The sequence below is a fragment of the Punica granatum genome, chromosome 3 (genome assembly GCF_007655135.1).
Source record: "Punica granatum isolate Tunisia-2019 chromosome 3, ASM765513v2, whole genome shotgun sequence".
In the NCBI taxonomy this organism is placed as follows: Eukaryota; Viridiplantae; Streptophyta; class Magnoliopsida; order Myrtales; family Lythraceae; genus Punica; species Punica granatum.
Window position 1 is genome coordinate 33,920,763 of NC_045129.1, and position 25,322 is coordinate 33,946,084.

The window sequence follows — 25,322 nt, forward strand, 5'->3', positions numbered from 1 at the left end:
TTCATATTATTATTATTATTATTATTATTATTTCATAAAATACAAGATACATCAATTTATTGGGTGAGACTGCTACTAACTTCATCTAAACATAGATAGATACTCAAGTTTTGAGGTTGAAACAGTGAATACACAATTCGTCAAATACACTACATTCAGTAATTATCATAATCAATAATATTAGCAGCCTATCCAAACTAACACATCATTTAGAGGCTGCTCTAGGGTATGATCTAACGGTCTGGACATGTTTTTGAATGGTCCAGCTCTTGAATCAGATAATTCTTCTATAAGTGGTTTTATATTTATTTATTAAATAAATGAAGCTTAATTTCAGGAAATATATATTTTTTAAATTGGCGCTGATATTTTCAGAGGAACGTTGTTGAACAGTTACCGTAACCGTAACGGCCGTTACCTCAAGACTTTTTGCTGGCGGAAAAGTCACCGGAGGAGAGGCAATAACACGGCGCCCTGAGGTTACTTATCCGCGTCAACCGCGATCAATTCAATCGAAAGTCCTCTCTCCACCGTCCCCCATCCCCCTTCCCGTCACCGGCTATCGCCGGTTAACCGTTACCGGCTCCCTGTCTCCTCACTCTCCCCCCTCCTCCTCCTCCTCTGCTGATCCATCTTTCTCTCAAAAAGCCATCTTCAAAGCTCAGAGAAAAAGGAAGAAGAGAGGTTTTGAGGTCCGATCGACTCGAGTCCTCGTCAACTCAGTTACTAGGTTTTCATCATCTCCCGAGTCAGGTGAGTGTCGTGATTCCCGATTCCTGCTCCTGCTCCCTGCATGTCATCCTCCACGGCGCGAACTCGAGAGTTTCGTGCTATTTCATGGAGCTTACGCTTCCTTCTCTGGAGCTGCGGGAGGCTATGAATAATGCTCTATTAGCTGAATGTTTCTTCTTCTTTGCTCGGTTCTGCGGGGCCGTACCTTTAGCTTGCAGTCTTTCGAACAAGCTGTAGATTCACTCCGGCAAATTCGACGGAGGTGCGGTGGGTTTTTGTTTCAGGTGGAGCTGACTTGCGTGTTTTTTTTTTTTTCTGTTGAATAGGAGATGTCTCGAGCAGAGCATCTATGGGAGAGGCTGGTGCGAGCTGCGTTGAGGTGGGACAGGACGGGGACAGACGTCTACGGGCGCCCTGTCACTGGAATCGCTGGAAATGTACCATCCTCGCTCGCGAATAATAGGGATATTGATGAAATTCTCAGAGCTGCGGATGAAATTCAAGATGAAGATCCCAATGTCGCTAGAATCTGTACGTGTTGCACTCTAGTGACTTAACATTTGCCTTCTTGGAGAATCCTGTTCGTGTTGTTACAGCTTTTGGTCGTGAATTTGGTTCGAGCTCTTCTAAGATTATTCCCTCTTGCAGTGTGCGAACATGCTTACTCACTAGCCCAGAATCTGGATCCCAATAGTGAAGGCAGAGGAGTTTTGCAGTTCAAGACTGGCTTGATGTCTGTAATCAAGGTTCGGTTTAGTGATGGAATGAATTCCACCCCCCCCCCCCCCCCCCCCCCCCCCCCCCCCCCCCCCCCCCCCCCCCCCCCCCCGAATCGGTGTAGGCATTCTGTGTATTATTAGTAGTAGTTTCTGGCAAGCTTCGATGACTGATGAAAAGTCTCGTGCTTGATTTTCTATCCCGAACATGCTGTTCTATGCTTGCACTTCTCACCTTTTATAAACTATATCATGCTACTGTATATCCAAGGAAAAATACATATAGAATGCTCAATGCATCTCTCAAATAGTTCTTCTGGTGACTCTCTGTACTTTTTTGTTCGACCTATAATTGCTGTATAAGTAGATGCTGCTTTCTCAGTCTGGTGACTGTGCTAACCTTGCGGTTTATCTTATGCTGTGGCTCTTGTCGAAGATAAATTAGTAACATCTTTATTTTCTGGTTCTTCAAACAAAATTCAGCAAAAGCTAGCGAAGAGGGAAGCTGGAGCCATAGACAGAAGCCAGGATATTGCTCGTCTGCAGGAGTTTTACAAGTCCTATAGAGAGAAGAATAATGTGGTAAAATTGCGAGAAGAGGAAGCGAAATTGAGAGAGTCTGCTGCTTATACCGGGAACCTTGGCGAGTATGTTTTCTGTGCTTCTTATGTTTATTAACTTGACTTTGACTGAGATGTTTCCCTGAGATACTGGATAATACAGTATATACAAATTTGACCATATTGTGTAGTTTAGTGCAAGTTACTTGCGCCTCTTTACTCACATGCATCTCATTAGTATGAAGGTAGTGTTCAAATATCTGGCCTACCAACCGAAACTGGTGTTGCTTGGTTGCCACCAGTCAAACTTACAGTCCCATTAAAGAGCATTCTACAGGATAGAGCCTCTTTGGGAGGAATGTAAGATTTCATGAGGCTGATCTTGAGCCATCATCTAGGCACGAATGTCTTCGTTAAAGAGAAACTCTGGTCTAGATTGTAGAAAACTTTAAATTCAGGATCTCCTGCTGTGGATTCTCCTGAGGATCAGAATCATAGAAGAAAGCGCAGGTTCAAAGCCTGACTAACCACTTCAAGTGCACTCATCCACAAACTGGTTACTGTGTCGAATAAAATAAAGGAATTCAGAAAAATTTGGTTGAAAATAGCAACTCCAAAGTTTGGACTGAAAGACAGAAACGGTGACCATTGTGGAATCACTTTCAGTGTCCCTAAATCGACAGAGGTGGCACATCTTAATTGTTGTTCAAGATTTACCATATACAATAGTTTAAAATTATCAGTTACTTACGTTTCCATTGCTTATAAGAGTATTGCTTCTTATATGCACGGCAAAATGATCTTTCTTCCAAACATCAACTGATGGATTTATCTTTTGTCAAATATAGACTGGAAAGGAAGACAGTGAAGAGGAAAAGGGTCTTCGCTACTCTAAAAGTTCTAAGGTCTGTCTTGGAACAGTTGGATGAGGACATTCCCGAGGAGGTTAGTTCATAGCTGCAATGTGGCTTGGGTAGATGCTGTCTGGCTTCTTAGATGTCTCTTTTGATTTGAATTAGAGCTTCCTTTGTGGCACTTGGCTTCTATTGGGTTTGTTTTGTTCAACTAAATATTTTTATACTTAATGTTGATGTGGGGTGCACGTGCTTCTTGGAAGTGTTTGGCGATGCTTTGGGTCAATTGTATTGGGTCGGACTTAGATTATGTTTTCCTTCCACATCAAGATCACAACTTTGCTTCTATTGTTCCATCAACTTCTGCCATAATGTCTGTCTGTTATTTCTTGTTCGCTTAAGCAAGGGCCTTAATTTAGGAAACTGTAAATACTCCTCCTTTTACTTTGTGTAGTTTGTTATCAAAAGCTAGTTTCCATCTGAGTTCTTCATCATATATTCCTGTGTTGGCCATATTTGCAGTTGAAACGAATGATGGAAGCTGATGCAGCAATGACAGAGGACCTAATTGCTTATAACATAATACCGTTGGATGGTCCAAGCACAACAAATGCTATTGTGACATTTCCAGAGGTTACTGTTTTATCCTGGGATTTAAGTTTAATTGTTGTTGATGGTACCTTGGTATAATCAGGATTGTTCATTTGTAGGTTCGCGCAGCAATTTCAGCTCTCAGATTCACAGCCCTACCAAACTTGCCCCCGGATTTCCAAATTCCTGCCACAAGGGATGCAGACATGTTTGATTTTCTTCATTATGTTTTCGGATTTCAGGTTTGTGGATGACATGATTTTTTGCGATCTTCATAAATCTCTTCTAGACATTCTGTTACTCAGCAGAAAAGTGAACTGAGTCTAGTCATGGAGTTGTACATTAGATATTGAATTTGTCAGGGGAGATAATACTAGTCAGAGACACATGACACTTTGCAACTAATCTGGTGATATATGTGCATGATGCTCGGGTAGACTTATAGCTAAAAGATCTGAGGCTGAACATTGGTTCATGATGTGTACTGGAGGCACCTCATTTATTTCAGCACAGTTTCTGATGCTGCCTCTCTCTCTTTTATACTGGCATTGCTTTTCTGGCATCTCTCTTCTCTTTTGTATACATTGATAAATGAATATATTGGGTCACATTTGATGCACCGCAATAGAATGGAATGTATGTCCCATCCTTTCACTTTATTCTTACTGTCACTTTAAAAGAGTTTGAATGAATATTCCATTAGGAGGGCCTCATTCTATCCTTCAAAAAACTTAGGTAGTGCTTATTCCACCATTTTTACTAATTTTGATATAAGGATCATATATATTTTTAAAATTTGTTGTATCTATTCATGTCACTCTATGAAACGATTTCATTCCATTCATGTATACTGAACGTGACCTTATAGTTACTGTCCTGTGTCTCTGTTGGTGTTGTAAAAATAGGTTTTTTAGTTTTTTTCTACTGTTAAGATATAACTGCTATCATGTGAAATCTAATGCTAAATTAATTTGGCTACCAGAAAGACAATGTCTCCAATCAGCGTGAGCACGTCATTCATCTGCTGTCAAATGAACAGTCTAGGCTGTTCATACCGGAGGTACCTGATCCAGTAAGTAGAAATTACTCATCTTATGACTAAAAAAAGGCATTGATCTGCAGCATTTGTTAAACTATCATCGAAGTTTGGGCTTTTGACAAAGTGTTAGTTCATTGCTTTGACAGTTAGAGGCCTCATTTGTTGCAATAAATTTTCTTGAGTTCATTTTGGGCGTCAATAAATAAACTCTTATTATATAGCTGTCATCCTCAAGGATTTGGCCTGTTTATTGGTAGCGTCATTGAAGTAGGTACATATAGGGTGATTTAAGTCCCTAATTGTCATAATTACCAAAATAAGTGCTCCTGCCTATGAATTCAGAATTGACATTACAAGTGTCCAAGAATAACGAAAAAAATGGTCTATCTGGTCTTAAGCTGCTTACTAGAATTGCCGCCGATAGCAGGGATGGATGTAGGATTTACCTCGAGGGGTCCTTGGAGGGGCAATAAGAACACAAAATTTCCGATTTAGGGGGGGCGAATAGCAGTAATTTTATGAAAATTTGAAGGACCATATACTTATTTTTTAGAACATCGGAATTTTAGGGGAGGGCAACTGCCCCTCCCTCGCCGTGGGTGCCGCTCCCCCCCCTCCCCCCCCCTCCCCCCCCTCCCCCCCTGGGTCCATCCCTGACCGACATGAAGCATGAATGCATTTTTTGAGTCTAATGATATTTTCATTTTTCCATTTTAGATTTAGACTGTTGTAATTTTGATCTTCAACTTGAGCTTATTGCAGAAGTTGGATAAGGCTGCTGTTGAAAGGGTATTCCAGAAGTCCCTGGATAATTATATTAAGTGGTGCAGCTACTTGGGCATTCAACCAGTGTGGAGCAGGTGCTGACTATTAGTTTATTCTAGTCCTGTTGATCAGATAAATCACGGTATTCCATTTTTAATATTTGTGTTTGACAATTATCTGAATCAACTTTATTGCACTTGGCAGTTTGGATGCTGTTACTAAGGAGAAGAAATTGCTGTTTGTTTCGCTGTATTTCCTGATATGGGGCGAAGCCGCAAACATAAGATTCTTGCCAGAGTGCCTCTGCTACATATTTCATCATGTATAATTTACCTCACAGAAGTCTTATCCTTTTCTGTTGATGGGCTCACTATCACCTTTCTGAGTAATTTCTATATGGACTGTATTTGATGCACAGATGGCTAGGGAAATGGATGAGATATTGCGACAGCAAGTTGCTCAGCAAGCCAATAGTTGCAGTTCTGAATCTGTTGCATCATTTCTTGATCAAGTGATTGCTCCTCTATATGAAGTTGTTGCAGCGGTATGCATCAACTTTCATTCTACTATGTCCTCACAGCGAAAAATGACGCCAGTTTCTGTAGTCTCTAATATAATTAGTATAGCTATTTATGTCTTAAATGTTTCAATATGAATAATTATGTCCTACAAGAAAGTTAACCAATTATAGATTTATTTCTAGAAAATTCTTCATGTGAAGAGATCTAGTCACTTTTCTACTCTAAATAATATTAGTTAATAGAAGTATTTAATCATGCTCGTGAAAGAGATCAGATAAATAGAAAGAAGCATAATTGAGCAGATCCTTTTTAATGTTTTATGGATGAATATTTTGTTTGCGGGATTCGGAGGAAGATAGCGTTAATTAGACTCTATGTTGTTCCTTAATTTTTTTTTTTGGGATAAGCAATTGTTCCTTAAAAATTAATAGTTGTGTATCTCCGTTTTATCATTTAGTTAAGTTTATTAATTCAGATGATGGTGATGTCTTGTCTTCTCATGTATCTTCTGTGATGAATGAGCATGCAGGAGGCTGCAAACAATGACAATGGGAAGGCACCTCATTCTACTTGGAGAAACTATGATGATTTTAATGAGTTTTTCTGGTAATTTATTCCTCTTTTTCTTTCTTCATGATGGAAGGCATATATGCTATATTTTCTGTTTATTATCTGTAGTATGAAGGTTTCACTAAAAGTGCTTGCTTCATAGGTCTCTTCGATGCTTCGAACTTAGCTGGCCTTGGCGTAAGAATTGTCCCTTTTTTCAAAAGCCAAAGCCACGCACAAAGGTACAATTTTTTTAACCCTTTATGTTTGAAATTCAATCTAATTATCTTTTATGAGTTAGTACATAGGTTAACTGAAACTTTATTTCTTTTTTGGAGAAGTTTTATTTCACTGTTGGTTAACTTCAAGCTACATCGTAGTTGACCTTATACTTATGATCTGTCATTATGAGTGTTACTATATGATTTAGGCAAATAACAGATTGCCAATGCTCTATTTGGTTCATTAGTGATTAGTGTTGTACGTATAGTAGCATGTTTTTATTTGCTTCATCCTTTATCCCAGCTTCTTCTCAAAACTGGTGGAACTGGAAGCAAGCGCCGGGGGAAAACTTCATTTGTCGAGCACCGGACGTTTCTTCATCTTTACCATAGTTTCCATCGCCTCTGGATCTTTCTTGTTATGATGTTTCAGGTTAGCAGGTCTATTCTAAAATGCTTGATTAGATGTCCTTTCGTGCTGCTTCTAGTTCATTGATCTCAAATACATCGGTTGGGTACGTATTCGCCTTTGTTGCAACATATAAAGTACTATTTAAGCTGGTAAGGGAGCATTTCAAGTCTCTCACTCGCCCCCTTCCCACACCCTCGTCCCCCTCCCACTCCCTCCCTCTCCCTCTCTCTCTCTCTCACTTGTGCTTTTAAAATTGCGTGTTTACTATTTCCTCCCTTTCCTCTCAAATCTTCCCACCTCTTGATGAAATTGGATGAGGGCCAAGTCTTCATTTTTTGTGTTGACACGTTTTTTGGGCAAGGTGTTGATTTTGTGAGTGCTAGAAATTGCACAGATGGCTTAGTCTTAGAGGCTACTTTTTGGCAGTAGTTTGTTATTTCCATCTTGAAGACTCAGTGTACATCTCAAGCTTTTCTATTCATCAGGAGGAGGATTTTTTTTCTATTGTTGCTTTGTTTTTATTATATTATATTATATATATATATATATATGGGGCCATTTACTCTCTCTCTCTCTCTCTATAGGGCCTTGCTGTAATTGCTTTCAATAATGGTAATTTCAACTCGAAGACATTGCGGGAGCTTCTCAGCCTTGGTCCTACATTTGTCATCATGAAATTTATTGAGAGTATGATTTATCTTGTTCAGTTTGGTTTGTTTATATCGGCATGTCATACTTATTTTCTGCAGAAGAGTTGAATTTCGTGAAGTTTTTCCATGCTCTGCCATGACCTTTACCTGATATAGTTATCTTTTGGGACGTAGGTGTTCTGGACATTATTATGATGTATGGAGCATATTCTACGACAAGGCGCTTGGCAATTGCTCGCATTTTTCTTCGCTCCCTTTGGTTCAGCGCTGCTTCTGGTTTCATTTCTTTCCTTTATGTGTACGTATTTTTTGATTTCTTTAAATATGTCTTTTTTCCACGATTTCCTTTTGCCTTTTGGCATTGTTAATGCAAATCTGAAGGCTCACTTTTTCTTTTTTAGTAATATATTTCCCCCCCTACATGCCCTTATTCAGGAAGGCTCTCCAGCAACCGAATCCTTCAGATTCGGCTGTTTATAGGTTGTGCGTGATTGTTATAGCCATCTACGCCAGTCTCCAATTTTTCCTGAGTTTCCTAATGCGCATACCATTCTGCCATCGTCTAACTAATCAATGTGATCATTGGCCGGTGATACGCTTTCTAAGATGGATGCGCCAGGTTTTCATCTATTATAAGTTTCTGTGGCTTTTAGTGAATTATTGGATCTCCATTATGGATTCTTATTATTCATCCACATGTTCAATATTTAATCAATTTCATATTTTTTGTTTGAAGGAACGGTACTATGTTGGACGTGACATGTATGAGAGGAACAGAGATTTTATCAAGTATATGCAGATATCTTTTCCTCTTAGATTATATTTTTGTTCTTATTTTATCTCATTTCTATTAGCTCACTTGGCAGGTCTTTTATTTTCTTTTAATGATAGAGAATGTGCATAAAGATAATACAAAATTTAGCGGTTACTTCCCATTCAAAGAATAAATAAATAAATAATGAAGAAATGGTGGTTGAAATGGTCGTAATTAAAATCATAAAAAGTACTTGGCATCAAAGAGAGCTTGCTTTGTGCTCTTGAAGAAAAGGGAGCAGCTCTTTCTATGTAGTGCCACAATGTAGGCGGCAACCTCAGAAAGTATTTATTAGGCCCTTGAGATGTCTCTCTGATGTGCACCCAACAGCTTAGTCAACATTTTTGGAGACTAAGGGAAGGAGGATATGGTGAGGAAGAATAGGAAGATGAGGAAAGGAGAGGATTTGAAATTGGAATGTTAAGCAGGAGTTTTTTTTTGTTTTTTTTTAAATAGAGGATGTTATCCAAAATTGCCAGCTCGCTTGAAGCACCAAGCAGAACAAGAAGTTGGAGTTGAGGGTCCTAGATGATATAGTTTCAAGTGGTATGGAAAGACTAATAAGGAAGAAAAGCATTTTGGTTTGCAAGCAGTGGCCTATTCTTCATTGAAATCTGGAATTCTTCTAACTGATCGAGGAGGATAGTTATGGGAAGGACTGATCTCTGGGCTTCTAGGTTAATTTGAATTTGTAGACTGATAATTAAAAGGGAAATTCAAAGTGATGTGTAATGAATGAAGGATGTCAAAGATGACTGGATAGCTTTTGATGGGTAGAGACTATTGATTTTCCTTTCACAGAAAGATGGGTTTGGCTTTTGAATATATGGTATAGTCAGGGAGATTCCTGGGAAATTCATGTGATCTTGGAGATGATAGAATACCTGTCACATCATTGAGTGTAACTAGATCATTGTACATTTGTTGTTTCTCCTTCCGATGTTTGTTAGCAGCTTCTAATGGAACCTAATCTTTCAGGTTAAAATTTGGCAAAGATTACTGACTTTATTCTTTTGGTTAGTAATGCTATAAATTGTTTGGGGGTGGGGGAAAACGAGGAGCGTCTGTTTAGAAAATGTCAAATTGGTTTAGGTTGGCTACCTGGTTAATTAGATGAATCGGTTCCATTCTTTTTATTTTTTTTAGAATTTCTTGTTTGATTAAAGTGGGCCTGTATATATATATATATAAATATTATATACAGATATATTCATACAATCCTACAATATTTTGAAGTACGATTCCCTTGGTTTAATGTTATTGGAAATTGGAGTCTAATAAGTTTCTAATCCTATAGAGATCCCTTACACATATATGCATTTTGCTGTTTTACTCTTCCACTTAAGTTGAATCATATGATAGTGTTGCATATCCCTTTTTCAACCCTTATCGGCTACTGTTATGACTTTGACTTTTGCTGGCTTTGGTGATGAGCTTGTGATTTGTGCATAAACTTCTCTGGGACTGTTCCTTTGCAATTTTGACAATGAGGTTAAGAGCTCTTAAAAGAACCTAAAATGTTTTTGACGTATCTGAACTGCAGGTACATGATATTTTGGGTGGTCATTTTGAGTGCAAAGTTTTCTTTTGCATATTTTCTCCAGGTTGGCTATGATTCACTTTAGTTTGTATTATATGACATTACGCAGCCATCTCTTATTTACTTTTAATTTATGTCCGTTTCATAACGCTGCTGCTTTCTGCAGATCAAGCCATTGGTGGAACCAACAAGAATTATAGTGGAGCAGAATAACATTGCGTATTCATGGCATGATTTTGTATCTAAAAGTAGGACTTGTTATCTTTGTCCTCTTTATGTCTTTCTTTGAATTTCAACATATTCATGAGCAAAGCAACTATCTCACTTCATCTCCCCCCCGCCCAAAACAATTATCTGGTCTCGCTCCTTATCTTTTAAAATGCTTTCACTTGCAGATAACCACAATGCTTTGACTGTTGCTACCTTATGGTCTCCTGTGATTGCAGTAAGTTGGAATCTGAACCAAGATAGTGCTAATCTAATGTCTTTTCAATATCCATTTAGATGTTTGTGGAATATGACTTGGTGACCTCTGGGATGTCCTGGTACTTCAGTTTTGTGATATGATTCCTTATGTAATTGAAGATGCTGCTAGTAGAGGGGTGTGGCTTAATAATACCAACTCCTGCCTAGGGTGATTGTGACTATGCTATCGTATAATAAATGTTGTCGCACATGTATTTTGATTTGGCAATTGATCTTTGTGGCATGGGTATCAAGAACCAACTTACAATGGGGTCAAGAGAACTAGTCTTTGAGGGTTTATGTGTGTGATAGCCCTTATTTCATTTTACATTACTGTTAAGAAAACAGTATCAACTTGCTTTACATCGGTGGGCTGTTTCCGTAATATTCTGCCTTATTTGATCAGATCTATCTTTTGGACATCCATGTGTTTTATACTGTCTTCTCTGCTATATGGGGATTTTTACTTGGAGCAAGGGATCGCCTTGGGGAGGTAAATTTTGCCTTTGTCTTAAGATTACTGCTATTTGCTCTTCTGGTGATTTCACCTTTCTATCTCATGTTAAGGCTATGTTTGACTTCTTATGATCCTGTCTCATCCATCTGGAAATCTTGGTTTTTGATCCAACTTGTTCTATTATAAAGAAGTGAATTTTCATGTTGATTTTGTAGATCCGATCCTTGGAATCTGTGCACAGAGATTTTGAACAGTTTCCTGGTGGTTTTATGGATAATCTTCATGTGCCACTTCCTGGCAGGTCTTGCATCTCCCTACCTTGAAGTTGCAGATGTTTTTCTTTTCTTCATCCATATTCTTTATCAATATTGTGGCATTTCTATGTTCATCATTTTCTCTTAACACCGTCACAACTTTTTTGTGCAGGGAGAAAAACCGCTATGGCAATCAGGTGAAGTATGGTTCCAGAATGTAATATATACACATTTGCATGCGTGCACACAGCCACACATGTTTACATCTCTATTTATCAAAGCTGGGTGGACACAGCTTTTTAACACAACTATGTCTGAAAAATTCTTCTTCCGTATTGTCTGATATATAGTGGCTTTTCCTGCCCCTCTCTTTCTTAAAGCATGAATTTTGAGTAATACTTTAATTAATCTCAAGCCCATTATGTAGACAATGGACTGTCCGCTTTGAATAAATAAGATAGCTGATGGTTAAAATTATTCTTCCCTTCTTTTCTTTATCTAATAAAGATTTACTATTCTAGTATATCACTTCTTGGTTACATTCTAATATCAACAGAAATTCATTATTAAAAATCATGATCATGATAAGGATCTAAATTCGTTACTCCATGGAGTCAGAGACCCTGATTATCACATGTTTAGAGATTTTGTTGATAGTCTGATCCTTTGTTTAGTGCCTCTCAAACTGCATGACTTTGTAGTCATGTAGAGCAAGCATTTTTTTTGGGGGGTGGGGGGGGGGGGGTGGTGGGACGGGACAAAAATACTTGAGCAACTCATGGATAGAGAGGTTTTTTATTCTGTGAAGGATGTGGAAACAAGCAAAGTGGATGCTGCCCGATTTTCTCCATTCTGGAATGAAATTGTCAGAAACCTTAGGGAAGAAGATTATATAAGTAATCTGTGAGTATTGGAACACCTCTTTTATTATGCTATATGCTTGATCATCCTGCACAAGAATCCTTCATTATTATTTCTTTTGGCATACTCAATATTTCGCGTGTTCCTTTGTTATAGGGAAATGGAGTTACTTCTGATGCCTAAAAATTCTTCCAAACTGCCTCTGGTGCAATGGCCGCTTTTTCTTCTTGGTAGTAAGGTTAGATAGTCACTTTTTCGCTCAGTTACAGTTGCTCTTTCCAAGTTATTGACTGCTCCATAATTTTATTTTGCATTTCTTTCCAGATTGCATTATTTTCTTTTAATCGTTCAGAAGGTTTGAAATTCGATTAATATTTCCTTTGGACTATCTGTGCAGATATTTCTAGCTAAAGACATTGCTGCAGACTACAGGGAGTTGCAAGATGAACTTTGGGAAAGAATTAGCAGAGACGATTACATGAAATATGCTGTAGAAGAATGCTTTAGTACCATCAAGTATATTCTGCTAGAAATATTGGAGGGAGAGGGACGGATGTGGTATGTGTACTTTGACTGTCTGAGTTCATCTTCTCATATTGGTTGTGAGTGCTCTAATTATTACCATACGCCAGGGTTGAGAGAATATATGAAGATATTGAAGCCAGCATTAAGAAGAAGAGTATCCAAATCGACTTTAAACTAAATAAGCTGTCACTGGTGATTTCAAGATTAACAGCACTACTGGGATTATTGGTTTGTCTACTCCTGACCTGCTATATTGATTTAATTTATTAGTTAGTTTTTATGTATTTATGCTTACTCTCTTTTTGCTGATCTGTTACTTCTGTAGCAGTGTAACCCCGCATGTTTTAAATCTGTCCAGAGATGTAATTGATCTGGACTGTTTGGACTCAAGGAGTGAATCTGTTTAGAAAAGTGGAATTCTCTGCCTTCCATTGGATGCAAATTACTGTTTTTTGATAAATAATGCAAATTACTCATGATTGTATGGTTTGTGGTTTTATTATACATTACTTCTCTTGGGACCCTTTCTTAAGTTCTGTTGATATGGTTGTCCCACAGAAAGAGGCAGAAACTCCAGATTCAGACAACGGAGCTGTGAAGGCTGTTCAAGATCTTTATGATGTTGTGCGGCATGATGTGCTTTCAATAAATATGAGGTTCTTACATCATCATTCTTGGTTACTGTTTGCTTGATCCTTCTTCCCTTTTTCTATATTTTATATATATATATATATATATTCAGGTAAGTCTTCTATGACCATCATTTACAGGGAAAACTATGAGACATGGAATTTGTTGTCCAAAGCAAGGAATGAAGGTCGTTTATTTTCAGATTTAAAGTGGCCTAAGGATCCAGAGCTGGTAGTTACTTGAATCTTTTATTTAAATGGTGCTGTTGTATCCAACTATTTCTCATTATATTTGGCTGGGGGATTGAATAACTTCATATTGTTTACAGAAACTACAAGTCAAACGGCTACATTCATTATTAACAATCAAAGATTCTGCTGCAAATATTCCCAAAAATCTCGAGGCCCAGCGGAGGCTGCAGTTCTTCACTAACTCACTATTCATGGAAATGCCCCCAGCCAAAGCAGTCAGGGAGATGTTATCCTTCAGGCAGTATTTCTGGCTTTTCTCTATATTCTTCTGTTTTAGATGTGTTAGAATTGCTACTTAATGGTGATAACATTGTAATTGGTTCTTTATGTGCAGCGTGTTTACCCCATATTATTCCGAGATTGTTCTTTATAGCTTGTCTGAACTCCAGAAGAAAAATGAAGATGGAATATCAATTCTGTTTTACCTCCAGAAGATATTTCCAGGTATTTTTCTTGGGAATTACTTTGTCTATTCCATCTACGGTGGAATCTTGGCCCTCTATATTGCTGCTGTAATTGTAAATTGGCAAATTAATATCTTGGGTAGATGAGTGGAAGAACTTTCTTGCTCGTATTGGGCGCGATGAAAGTGCTCTGGAGTCTGAGCTTTTTGATAGTCCAAATGAATCCCTTGAGCTTCGTTTTTGGGCTTCTTACCGTGGACAAACATTAGCAAGAACAGGTACAATTCATTTTTGAAAAACATTAATGTTTTTGTTAACAGTGCTTGTTTCTTATGGTTTATTATTATTTTGCATTTCAATGTTAATGGTGCCTTGATTTTAAAGAATTTTCTTACAGGATTAAATAGTCAAGTTAGGCGAGTTAGTGTTCATGCCTTATTGTGGTTGCAGTCCCTGCTCATTATTTAAGTTTAATGGGATCTTTTTCATTTGTTTATTATATTTTAATGGGTAATCATACTTATTATTGGGGAGAAACTTGCCAAGTGTACAGTTGGCATAGCCTTTTTTCTTTTGAGAGGATTCCAAACACTTGTTGCCAAGAAAGGGCATTCTTACTGAAAAAGCATTATCTTTAATATGGACACCTGCAATTCTTGAAATATGTTAGAACATGATGGCAGTCCTTAAGAGTCATTTGAGCCAATATTTATTTGACCTTGGTGAAGTTATGATGTCGTGAGAGTAGATATTGTCGAGTTTCGACATGGTATGTCCGTATGAATGCTGTGACGAAATTCATGAATGTGGGTAAGTTTGTCTTCTTTCTATAAGGAGTTTCTTGCTTCTCAAAGTTTCGCAATCTCCTGGTTTTGTTTGATTATAATGTGTTTTTATAATGTGATCGACTTACTCTTCTTCGAACAGTCCATGACTAACCTGTAATTTTCAGTTCGAGGGATGATGTACTATAGAAAAGCTCTAATGCTTCAATCCTATCTGGAAAGGGCTGGTGCTGGAGGTTAGTGCGCTCAACTGTTTAATTTTCATTGCTTGCTTGGATTCTGCATTCTTATCTGATTGAAATGTTCCAGATATTGAAGCTGCAATTTCAAGTGGTGATGCGACTGATACTCAGGGATTTGAGTTTTCTCCTGAAGCAAGGGCTCAAGCAGATTTGAAGTTTACTTATGTACTGACCTGTCAGATATATGGAAAACAGAAGGAGGAGCAGAAACCTGAGGCTGCTGATATTGCGCTGTTGATGCAAAGGTAACAAAGTCAACAGTTGTCTTTGCTGGCAGCTCCAACTTGTGCATATGAGCAAGTAATTGTGCATTTGAAATATTCAATATGGCTAACTTTAATGTTACGTTGATATCTTAGAAATGAAGCATTGCGTGTCGCATTCATTGATGAGGTTGAGACTTTGAAGGATGCGAAAGTCCACAAAGAATTTTATTCAAAACTTGTGAAGGCAGATGTTAATGGTAAAGACATGGTAGGTTCATCTTTCTTATTCCACTAGTTAGATGGTAGCAGTTTTATTTGCGCTAAGCTGCTTAGTGAAAAATGAAGAGATAGAAAGTAAGTGAGTTTTAAGTCCGTTTTTCAACTGAATCTGTTGTAAAATTACAAAAGAATGCTTTTTGTGATCTGGTAGTCAAATATATTTGATCAATGCTTATAGTTTCTTTCTGAATGATACCTGTCAATGAAAATTTGGTCAACAGATCATGGCTGATGGTTCTGATTATTAATGCTCTAGACCCAAGGTCACGAAGTGGTAATTATGATTCTAAACTTAGTTGTATTTTCTCCTGCTACTCTCTTTCAGGAAGTCTACTCCATAAAATTGCCTGGAAATCCAAAACTTGGCGAGGGAAAACCAGAGAATCAAAACCATGCTATTGTTTTCACTCGTGGAAATGCAGTTCAGACCATTGACATGAATCAGGTAGATATACTGTTATCTTTTCCCGGAGATGCATCCATTCTTTCCTGCTTGGCTAGAGGTATCCTTGACTATTGGTTCTTGAATCTATCATATCTTATCATGGCTATTCATCTGGTTGATTATAAATGTCAAATAAGTCACTGAACTTGATCGATATCTTTTGGCATCTCTCATTGGAAAAGCCTAAATTGCTTAGTCAAATCTTGAGCATACTACGGTGGTCACGTTATATTTATGATGATATGCTTGTCAGCACATTATTTGATCCAAGGAAAGGATGATTTATAACATGATCAAAATCCTTTCAGATATATTAAACAGTATTTATCAAGACTGGTTCAACTTGGTCATGCTAAGGATTATAACACCCTTTTCATGTTTCTTATGTGGCGCCTGTTTTGATTTCTGTAATTTATTTTCATAAATTATAATTATCCCCCTTTTCTCTTATCGTGGAATCGTCTTTCAGATTCATTTCTGATAAATGGTTGCCCCTTCAATTCAGGATAATTATTTTGAAGAAGCCCTGAAAATGAGAAATCTATTAGAGGAATTCCATGGCAATCACGGCATCCGTCCTCCTTCGATTCTTGGTGTAAGAGAACATGTTTTTACGGGAAGGTATATCTCTGACTCTGATTAGTTTATAATGACTTTCTGAATGTTTATTTCAATTTGAATGTGACTAATGCTAATTCATATAATTATCTGTAGTGTCTCGTCTTTAGCCTCATTCATGTCTAATCAAGAGTCTAGCTTTGTAACACTGGGCCAGCGTGTTCTTGCAAATCCTTTGAAGTAAGCAATTGTTCCTAAACATGTAACGCTCTTTGAGAGAATTTTGTAATGAGCTGCGTGTCTTGACTTTTTTTTTTTTTTTTACCCAACAGGGTTCGTATGCACTATGGTCATCCCGATGTCTTCGACAGAGTTTTCCACATAACTCGAGGTGGCATAAGCAAGGCCTCACGTGTGATCAACATCAGTGAAGATATCTATTCAGGTTTCACATTATTTGTCTTAGCATCATTCCTTTTGTTTATGTCTGCATTAATTGTTGTTTTACTTCTATTAGCAGTTTTATGAGCGGGGTAATATTACCTGATTAGTCTCACACTGTATTAGTTCATCTTGTACAATCTATGTTATCTTAGCAACGGATTTATGTATAGTATATGTAATTGCTTCACTTTTTAGTTGTAGGTCCCAAGTGATTGGTTGTCAGTTATATGATAACTTTAACGTTGAACTGAAAGTAGTATGGACCTTAGCTTGTGGTTTGGTACATCTGTCAGACATCCAAAATTTCTGCCATTGAATTATAACTGTCTCATCTGATCAAATTATCCAAGTAGGTTTGTGATTGTTTGCCCCATTTACTTGGGCATTGTTAAGTGGGGATTGCTGCTTCCGAGAGATATAATCCAACTTTTCTTGTTATCTGAATCTTGCTTCGCTTGTCTCTGACCATATGGAGTTAATAAATGGCAGGGTTCAACTCAACTTTACGGCAAGGAAACATCACTCATCATGAGTATATTCAAGTAAGATTTCAATCTAACAAGACATCCCAAAGACATGGTTGTCATGTGATAAGTTTGCTCGTCTCTGTGGCTACATATAAGCATGCTGTCATATATTTATGTGTTATTAAACTTTCAGGTTGGGAAAGGACGTGATGTTGGCCTCAACCAGATAGCATTATTTGAAGGGAAGGTTGCTGGTGGTAATGGGGAACAGGTTTTAAGCCGAGACGTCTACAGACTGGGGCAGCTCTTTGATTTCTTCCGAATGATGTCATTTTACTTCACCACTGTTGGTTACTATTTCTGCACTATGGTATGCTCTTTTGACATCACAAGTGTCAGCTAAAATTCTTGAGCCTCAAACCACCTTCTGAAAATCAAAATATTGTTTCGCTAGTAATTTATAAAAGGAGCAACTAGAAGGTTTGATTGAGAAACTTATTAATACTTCTCAGTGACTCTGCGGAGTGACTATTCTAATTGAGCATTTCTGTTGATGTTTCGCAGCTGACGGTGTTGACTGTGTACTTCTTTCTGTACGGGAAGGCATACTTGGTGAGTTGCAAGCAACTTTAAAGAAAAAATAAAGGGAAATAATGATAAGAACAAAGTGAATTACCTGTCATGTTATCATATATAACTTGCACTAAATCGTAGTTCTTCACAGGCACTATCTGGGGTCGGTGAAACAATTGCAATAAGAGCTCAAATAATGGATAATACTGCCTTAAGTGCTGCCATCAATACGCAGTTTCTATTGCAAATTGGTATCTTCACGGCTGTGCCCATGATTTTGGGTTTTATTTTGGAGCAAGGTTTCTTGAAGGTTAGCTATTTCTCCTACCTTTGCATTTCTTTCGTTTATTCTCTGCAGCAGGTGCATTTATCTTCATCTAGATGTAGCTCTTTTATTATTTTTTCCTTTTTTTTCTGGGGGACAAATATTTGTAATGATTTGGTATTTATCGCATCCTTTATTTCCAATTTCATAGTAATCTTTCTGTTTTAACCTCTGGACTGCTTTCTTTTGAATCTTGTTGCAGGCTCTCGTCAGTTTCCTAACCATGCAGTTTCAGCTTTGTTCTGTCTTCTTCACATTCTCATTGGGCACAAAAACGCATTATTTTGGCCGGACTATTCTTCATGGTGGAGCGAGGGTCTGTGTTCTGCTCTCTTTTTCTTTTCCTCCTTCTGTTTCCAGCATTTCGTGGAGTTTTACCAAAGTGATCAATTTTCTTCTCATAGTATCAAGCCACTGGTAGGGGGTTCGTGGTCCGTCATATCAAATTCACTGAGAACTACAGACTTTACTCGCGCAGCCACTTCGTGAAAGGGTCTCTCTCTGTCTCCCTTTCTCATACACCTATACCCACTTCCACACACCATGCTTTAAGATTTTACTGAAAATGCCCTTTGGCTGATTTGCTCGGCAGGTTGGAGGTTGTGCTATTGTTGGTGGTGTATCTTGCATATGGATATAATGAAGGTGGTGCATTGTCATACATTCTTCTCTCAATCAGCAGTTGGTTCATGGCCCTTTCCTGGCTCTTTGCTCCATACCTGTTCAATCCATCGGGATTCGAATGGCAGAAGTAATCTCTGAACTTATAGACACAATTCCAATCTGGGCCATTTCATACTATAATCTTTCTTCGATTCTGTTTTCTTCTCAGGACGGTGGAAGATTTCAGGGATTGGACGAATTGGCTACTTTACAGAGGTGGAATCGGAGTAAAGGGTGAAGAAAGTTGGGAAGCTTGGTGGGATGAAGAACTGGTATCCATTTCCCCGAGTCAGTATTATTCCTCATTCTAAAATAGTCTAGAATGCAAAGTTGACCGTCTTGATAAACTGCTTGTACAGGTGCATATTCGAAACTTACGCGGAAGGGTGATGGAGACTATCCTGAGTCTCCGGTTTTTCATCTTCCAGTATGGTATTGTGTACAAGCTGAATGTTCAAGGATCAGACACATCATTGACTGTAAGTACTTCCTGTTAGAGTCCGTTTGATGCTCCTGTTAGTGACATTATTGATCAATTTCTAGACTTGATAAACTGGATTGACATGTTTTATCAAATCTAAAATTTCTGTGCAGGTTTACGGTCTCTCTTGGGTTGTACTAGCAGTTCTCATAGTCCTTTTTAAGGTGCGCAACCATTCTCTGACAACCGATTATATAAACTCATGTCTTCAATATGATGCATGGTAGTAATGTTTACGAGTATCACTGCAGGTTTTCACTTTCAGCCAGAAGGTGTCGGTCAACTTTCAACTTCTCCTTCGTTTCATTCAAGGCCTCTCCTTCCTGATGGCACTGGCTGGTCTAGCCATCGCAGTGGTGTTCACTGATCTGTCAGTGCCCGACATATTTGCTTGCATCTTGGCCTTTGTGCCCACAGGATGGGGAATCCTCTCCGTAAGTCTTTCCTTTAAAACGAAATCAGTATGAGCTGTGCACTCAATTCTTACTCTAACCTAAGAACTTTTGAATTTGGAACAAAGTTCTTAAAAGATGCATTTGAGTATTGCTTTGGGTTTGATAAATTGATATGATTTTGCAGATTGCCTCGGCTTGGAAGCCATTGATGAAGAGGATCGGTCTCTGGAAATCCATCCGATCAATAGCTCGGCTGTATGACGCGGGGATGGGAATGATCATATTCATTCCAATCGCGTTGTTCTCTTGGTTCCCATTCGTCTCAACATTCCAGACTCGGCTTATGTTCAATCAAGCTTTCAGTCGAGGTTTGGAGATCTCGCTCATCCTTGCCGGGAACAACCCCAACACTGGGATCTGAACATACCACTCGAACTTCTTCTGAGCTCGAATATGTAGTTCTTTCCTATCCCTTTATCGAATTCAGAAGGCTTATTAGTTGCAGGGCAGCCTAGATATGACTCGACCATGGTGATGTACATGTACAGATTGCTGCATTAAACTTAAAACCGCAAGCTGATCTGTTGTATCTTATGTTTATAATCTGTGGACAAGTAAATTAATGAATTTTCCGCTTTTGTAAGCTCAGAACCACAAGCCCTATGTTACGCGTACGATTCGTGAAAATTTTCAAATGGGCTCTAAGCGAATAAATGAGCGATATGGGCCCCCAAAAAAAGTGACAAATTATAAAAAAATTTCTTTCTTGCCTTTTGATTTTTTTTTTCACATTCAAAAATTGTAGGGTACAACAATTTTGTTGGAGACAAATGCCTGAAAAAATAAGCAAGTTATGCTGTCTAATTTTGAATTAATAAGATATTATTAAAAATTAAGAAGGGTGGATGACCCAAAAAATTACGAACTGTCAACTCTTTTTTACGTTTTATTACATTTTTTTTCTGCGAAATATAAATGAACTTTCGATACGTAATATGATGTTAATTTTTCTGTCAATTTTGACTGATGTGCTGTACTAATGGGGCCGCGTGGCGCACGCTAATTCGGCGCGTGGGATCCACATGAATTTTTTTTTAAAAAATAAATCTGAAAATTTAAGAACAAAAAATAGCAAAGTTCGTGTATATTTCGCAGAAAAAAAATTATAATAAATAGTAGAAAAAATGAAAAGTTCGTGATTTTTTGAGTTATTTACGCAATTAAAAACGAAAAATTATATTAAAATAATTCTGTCCATGCAGTTCAAGCAATGACTGTCCCATTTTTGTCGTTCTTTTACGTTTGAATTTCCTACGAGATGGTACATTCCTTCCGTTGTTTTAGTTTGAACAATAATAATCATTAAAATCCAAATAATTGATCAAATGAAAATAATAAAGACGAATATTAGAAAGAGGCACTGAAGTATAATTAGCTGTTCCGGATCCATAATAAGCAAACTTATCGGTCCTTAGCAAACGCTCTAGTCGGCGGACGCGTGTCCCCAAATCCCGAGATCCTGGCCGTCCATCTCATCCCCTTCAACTTGTCCTACTATATAAACGCGCCCCCCACCCGGGAATCCTTTACCTGTTCGCCAAACATTGCCACCACGGACGAGAAAGGGAGATTCGTTCGAGACTTCTAGAGAGAGAAAGCATACAAACGCACAGAAGATAGAGAGAGAGAGAGAAGATAAGCATCAATTCTAGGGTTTCGGTCGAGATCTGTGATTGATTTCGATTTCCATTTCAAGGTTAATCGGTGCAAATCGTTAACGATTTCGATCCAAAAATCGACTACCGATTTCGAGATTCGTTTAGGGTTTTTGTGAGAAACTGCACTGAACTGAAAACGATGAACGATCAGCCTCAGATAATAAACCAACCACCACCACCACCGCAGCAAATGATGGCGCAGGGTCCGATGCTCAGCAAGGCTCCCCCTCAGGTAATGATAAATGCCCCTCCTCCTCCTCCTCAGATGATGGCTGTGTCGCAGCCCCAGATGCTGGGCCAGTCTCAGTTGATCGGCCAGTCTCAGATGATTGGCCAGGCTCCGATGTTCAGTCAGTCGCAGCCTGTGATGAATCGGAATTACAAGCCCTGGCAGCAGTCGGGTTTGGACCCCAAGGCTAACAACCCCAACAAGAAGTTCCACAGCTCGAAGCCCGGGTTCAGTCGGGGCAATTGGAAGGGCAAGAAGCCCAATGATATGCTGCGCAATGATTCAAGGATGGCCCCTAACCAGTTGCTTAACCCCAGCATCGGTGGTGCTGCTGGCGCCAGCGGAGGCTACCAGCCCCCGACCCTCAATGAGCTGCAGTCTCAGAACCGGCTTAAAGCCCGCAAGTTTTACCCGAAGAAGAAGTTCAACAATAGGTTCGCGCCCTATGCTCCCAGGAACACGACCTCGTTTATTATGCGGGCGAAAAAGTCTGGTGGAATTACTTCGCTGGTGTCTCCGTGCCCGGTCACACCAACTGTGCTCCCCACCCCAATATTCTCTCCCTCGAGGGAGGTCCTCGTAGACATGGCCAAGGAGGAGTGGGGTGTTGATGGGTATGGGTCGATGAAAGGCCTGATTAGGCTTCGCAATGAGGTAGACAACAGGGAGAATGATGACGAAGAGGTCGACGACTATGAGAACGAAGATGATAATGGATCTAGTGAGAGTGATGTGGAGGAGGAGAAGAACAATGTGTTGAGCAGGTTGGATCATGAGATGAGCCGGTTTGAGATGGTTTATCCCAGTTATGGAGTGGGTTACAACAACAATTTAGAGAATAGGGTTGATGATCAGGATACCCATATTGCACAGCTGGAGGAGGAGAACTTGACATTGAAGGAGAGGCTGTTCCTGATGGAGAGAGAGCTCGGTGACTTGAGGAGGAGGTTGCTGTTGTTGGAGAGGCAGAATCGGCAGGGTGAGGATGCTAATGAGGAGGTCGTGGAGAATGGTTCTGAAAATGAGAGTGAGGGAGGATCAGATGTTCGCGGTTTGGGAGGCGATAGCAAGGAGGCAGTCATGGAATATGTAGATGCAAACACAGCTGCGCATTTCTGTGAAGGTGGCATTGCAGAGGATGATAGCAATGGTATTGACGCAGAGAATAAAGGTAAAGCTGATGCTTGTATGGTAGACTTTGCAGCAAATGAAGCTGGACTAGGGGCTATAGCTAAGGAACATGATGCAGGGAATGAGAAGGTGCACTGCGATGTAAGTGAAGAGACGAATGATGTGAGTAATGAGAAAGCGCAGGATGTGTCAGCAGTAAACGAAATTGATGTGCAGGACTGCAGAGAAGAAGGTGCTGGAAAGTTACATTAGGAGAAGAGCATTGGCGATGGAGACGAATGTTATGTCCCTCGTTCTTGTAAGTCTCTTCTTTGGATACCAATTGGTTTTTGGAAGTAACAAGCAGAACGCTGCCATCTCATCCATGCTCTGAATATATCTACCTTAGGAATTTTTTTTTCTTTTTTAGTTTTCTCCTCTTGTATGTTCTGATTGTCTGAGGGGAAATCAAGGAACAAGAAGCTTTTGTTTTCATTGGTATGCCCTCATTCTGCTTTGCGTACAACTGCAGGGTTTAGTTCAGATATCCATTGTAACTTTAATGTTTTTTACTTTTCATCCCATGTTCATGTCATCTATGGCAGTGTACTCTTGCTTATAAGTTTGATACTAGTACTGTTGGAACTCTCAGTTGTGCATTGTATATGATGAATCTAGTATTGGCTTTCTATCACTATAACTTGTGTGATCTCTTTTATATTTTATAATTGCACCGGCTTCATGAATTTTGGTGGTTTGTAACAGTATGAAGACTTGTTCCCCTATTCTATCTGGTCAGGAAGTGGTATCCAGGATCGAGCAAGTGGTGCTTTGCCCATCTGCTCAATCTTCAAGGAGAGATTTCCAGATAAGTCTCTACCAGGAAATTTTGATTTCCAGATGAGTCTCTACCAGGAAATGCAATAATGCGAGTCTTTTACATGTATAATCGGATGGTAAATTGCCTCTGTGAGATGTTTCTTTGGTCAAATAAGTCGGTAGTCTGCCATGCTGTCTTTTCTGTGATCTTGTTGTGATAACGAATAAATGAAGCGATAAAACTCATTTTTTGTGGGTTGAGGGGAAAATTAAAACATCTTTTCCTCTGAAATGTATGAGCGGGAAAGATTATCCAACAGAATATTATGGAAGCAGTCTGTCTCCTTTTAGGACTGGGCATGTGTTTATTTTAGTAAGCAAGAGGCCATTTTTTCTCAAAGGGATTGACTTATTTATCTGCTGGGAACTATGTAAATGTTTGTAGATAAAGGACCAGAAAAGTTGTTACCTGTGAAAAATTCCCTCGGGTGGACGCTTCGTGTCAACTGCTGCAGATGTATACACTTAAAATCTTTGCTCGCTGGAAGTAGCTTTGGAGATGAGATGAAACTCAATCGGAAGGGGATTGAGTTGAGCATATGAAGTCCGTGAGGGAGAGTGATGAGACTGACAGAGATATGGCTTGCCTGTGGCTGGAGGATATTTCTATTATTGAATGATTAATGATTATTTCTTGTTTATCAGCTTTGATGTTCGACGATGTATCTTGAATAACTTTGCGAATTATGCTATGTTTCAAAGAGTTATGCTGCGTTTGGTTTCAAAGTAGGATTTTAAAATCAGATTTTAATTTTGAAAAAGAGTTGTATAAATAGGGTCCACCTTTTGATTTTGTATGAGTTATTTTGTTTTGTTGTGGAAAAAGAGTGGTATAAATGGGGTTCACCCTTTGACTTTGTATAAGTTATTTTATTTTGTTGTGGGTAGAATTATTTTAAAGTAATATTTTAAAATCTTACTTTGAAACCAAACAAGCCACGTATTTTGCTAATCTTGCTGATAATGGATTTTTGAGTCAAAACCATGGAAGAAATATTTGTTTGATGTGGCAGGCCAGTCATATGAAGATCATCCTCTCTCAAGGAGGTCGGTTTGTTCAATCTATACCCTCTTAATTGGTGATTAGTGATCCGAGTGATGTATGTGTTTGAAGAGGGCAGTCTCGATGGTGTCTTATGAGAATTTATTGAAAATTTGGCAACTCAACTCCCTTGAATGAATTTTTTAAAATTTTAAATTTTGCTCAAGCTCCTTCTCTCTCCTCCAGTTTACTATTCATCGTATTCCTCCTTTCCTTCCACTGTTCATTGTCCCCTCCCGATTGACCTCTCTCTCGTTCTCTTCATCTTAATGCCTCAACAAAGCCCTAAATCATTATCGAAGGAGAAATGTAATCGGCCGAAAAGAGAGCCAGGCCATGGAGGACGAATGCTCGACGATCTCCACCTTCGAAGGCTGAACAGTAGAGGTTTCATTTCCTGAAAAGGGCAAGGTCCTTCGAAGGCTGAATCGGCAGCGAGAAGGTAAGGGAGCAGCCGATGAAGGTGGTGTCGATGCTGGAGGTCCTGATGCGTGGAGGAGAATGGTTCATTCCAGTTGAAGGAGGTAAGGGGCCCGCAGATCTCGGAGTTCTTGCTACCGCTGAGGAGGTTACGAAGCTCCACGCAGGAAGTGGTGAGGAGGTCAGGGCATGAGAAGTCCTTGTCGGGGACGAGGGCGGCCTTGGTGGGGTAGGGGAGGTCGAAGGAGAG

The 25,322-nt window shown here is 39.0% G+C and overlaps 2 protein-coding genes across 3 annotated transcripts; both read left to right on the top strand.

Moving 5' to 3' along the window:
• Positions 1 to 531: 531 nt before the first annotated feature.
• Positions 532 to 20,324, top strand: LOC116200215 (callose synthase 9). The gene is made up of 52 exons (XM_031531008.1): positions 532 to 753; positions 1,059 to 1,263; positions 1,381 to 1,478; positions 1,932 to 2,095; positions 2,857 to 2,953; positions 3,385 to 3,495; positions 3,573 to 3,695; positions 4,436 to 4,525; positions 5,255 to 5,352; positions 5,462 to 5,579; positions 5,676 to 5,801; positions 6,308 to 6,384; positions 6,491 to 6,569; positions 6,853 to 6,981; positions 7,545 to 7,647; positions 7,785 to 7,908; positions 8,046 to 8,229; positions 8,347 to 8,399; positions 9,968 to 10,028; positions 10,131 to 10,212; positions 10,360 to 10,409; positions 10,836 to 10,922; positions 11,102 to 11,187; positions 11,313 to 11,337; positions 11,949 to 12,043; positions 12,158 to 12,239; positions 12,399 to 12,559; positions 12,634 to 12,754; positions 13,085 to 13,182; positions 13,297 to 13,387; positions 13,485 to 13,645; positions 13,742 to 13,851; positions 13,955 to 14,089; positions 14,764 to 14,832; positions 14,906 to 15,083; positions 15,198 to 15,312; positions 15,649 to 15,768; positions 16,274 to 16,389; positions 16,483 to 16,566; positions 16,659 to 16,771; positions 17,260 to 17,312; positions 17,431 to 17,607; positions 17,802 to 17,849; positions 17,962 to 18,120; positions 18,338 to 18,451; positions 18,540 to 18,628; positions 18,728 to 18,886; positions 18,968 to 19,070; positions 19,158 to 19,277; positions 19,393 to 19,443; positions 19,531 to 19,713; positions 19,859 to 20,324. Exons 2-52 carry the CDS (start codon positions 1,062 to 1,064, stop codon positions 20,093 to 20,095), a joined length of 5,709 nt encoding a protein of 1,902 aa, XP_031386868.1. The 5' UTR covers positions 532 to 753; positions 1,059 to 1,061; the 3' UTR covers positions 20,096 to 20,324.
• A 924-nt stretch (positions 20,325 to 21,248) lies between these two features.
• On the top strand, positions 21,249 to 24,336 carry LOC116200158. 2 transcript variants are annotated; one of them, XM_031530880.1, is made up of 2 exons: positions 21,249 to 23,050; positions 23,497 to 24,336. In XM_031530880.1, the coding sequence occupies exon 1, from the start codon at positions 21,532 to 21,534 to the stop codon at positions 23,002 to 23,004; it is 1,473 nt and encodes a 490-aa protein (XP_031386740.1). In that variant the 5' UTR covers positions 21,249 to 21,531; the 3' UTR covers positions 23,005 to 23,050; positions 23,497 to 24,336. The 2 variants fall into 2 exon arrangements, with proteins under 2 accessions (XP_031386740.1, XP_031386741.1); XM_031530881.1 differs by having other exon boundaries at positions 23,531 to 24,336.
• The last annotated feature ends 986 nt before the right edge of the window (positions 24,337 to 25,322 follow it).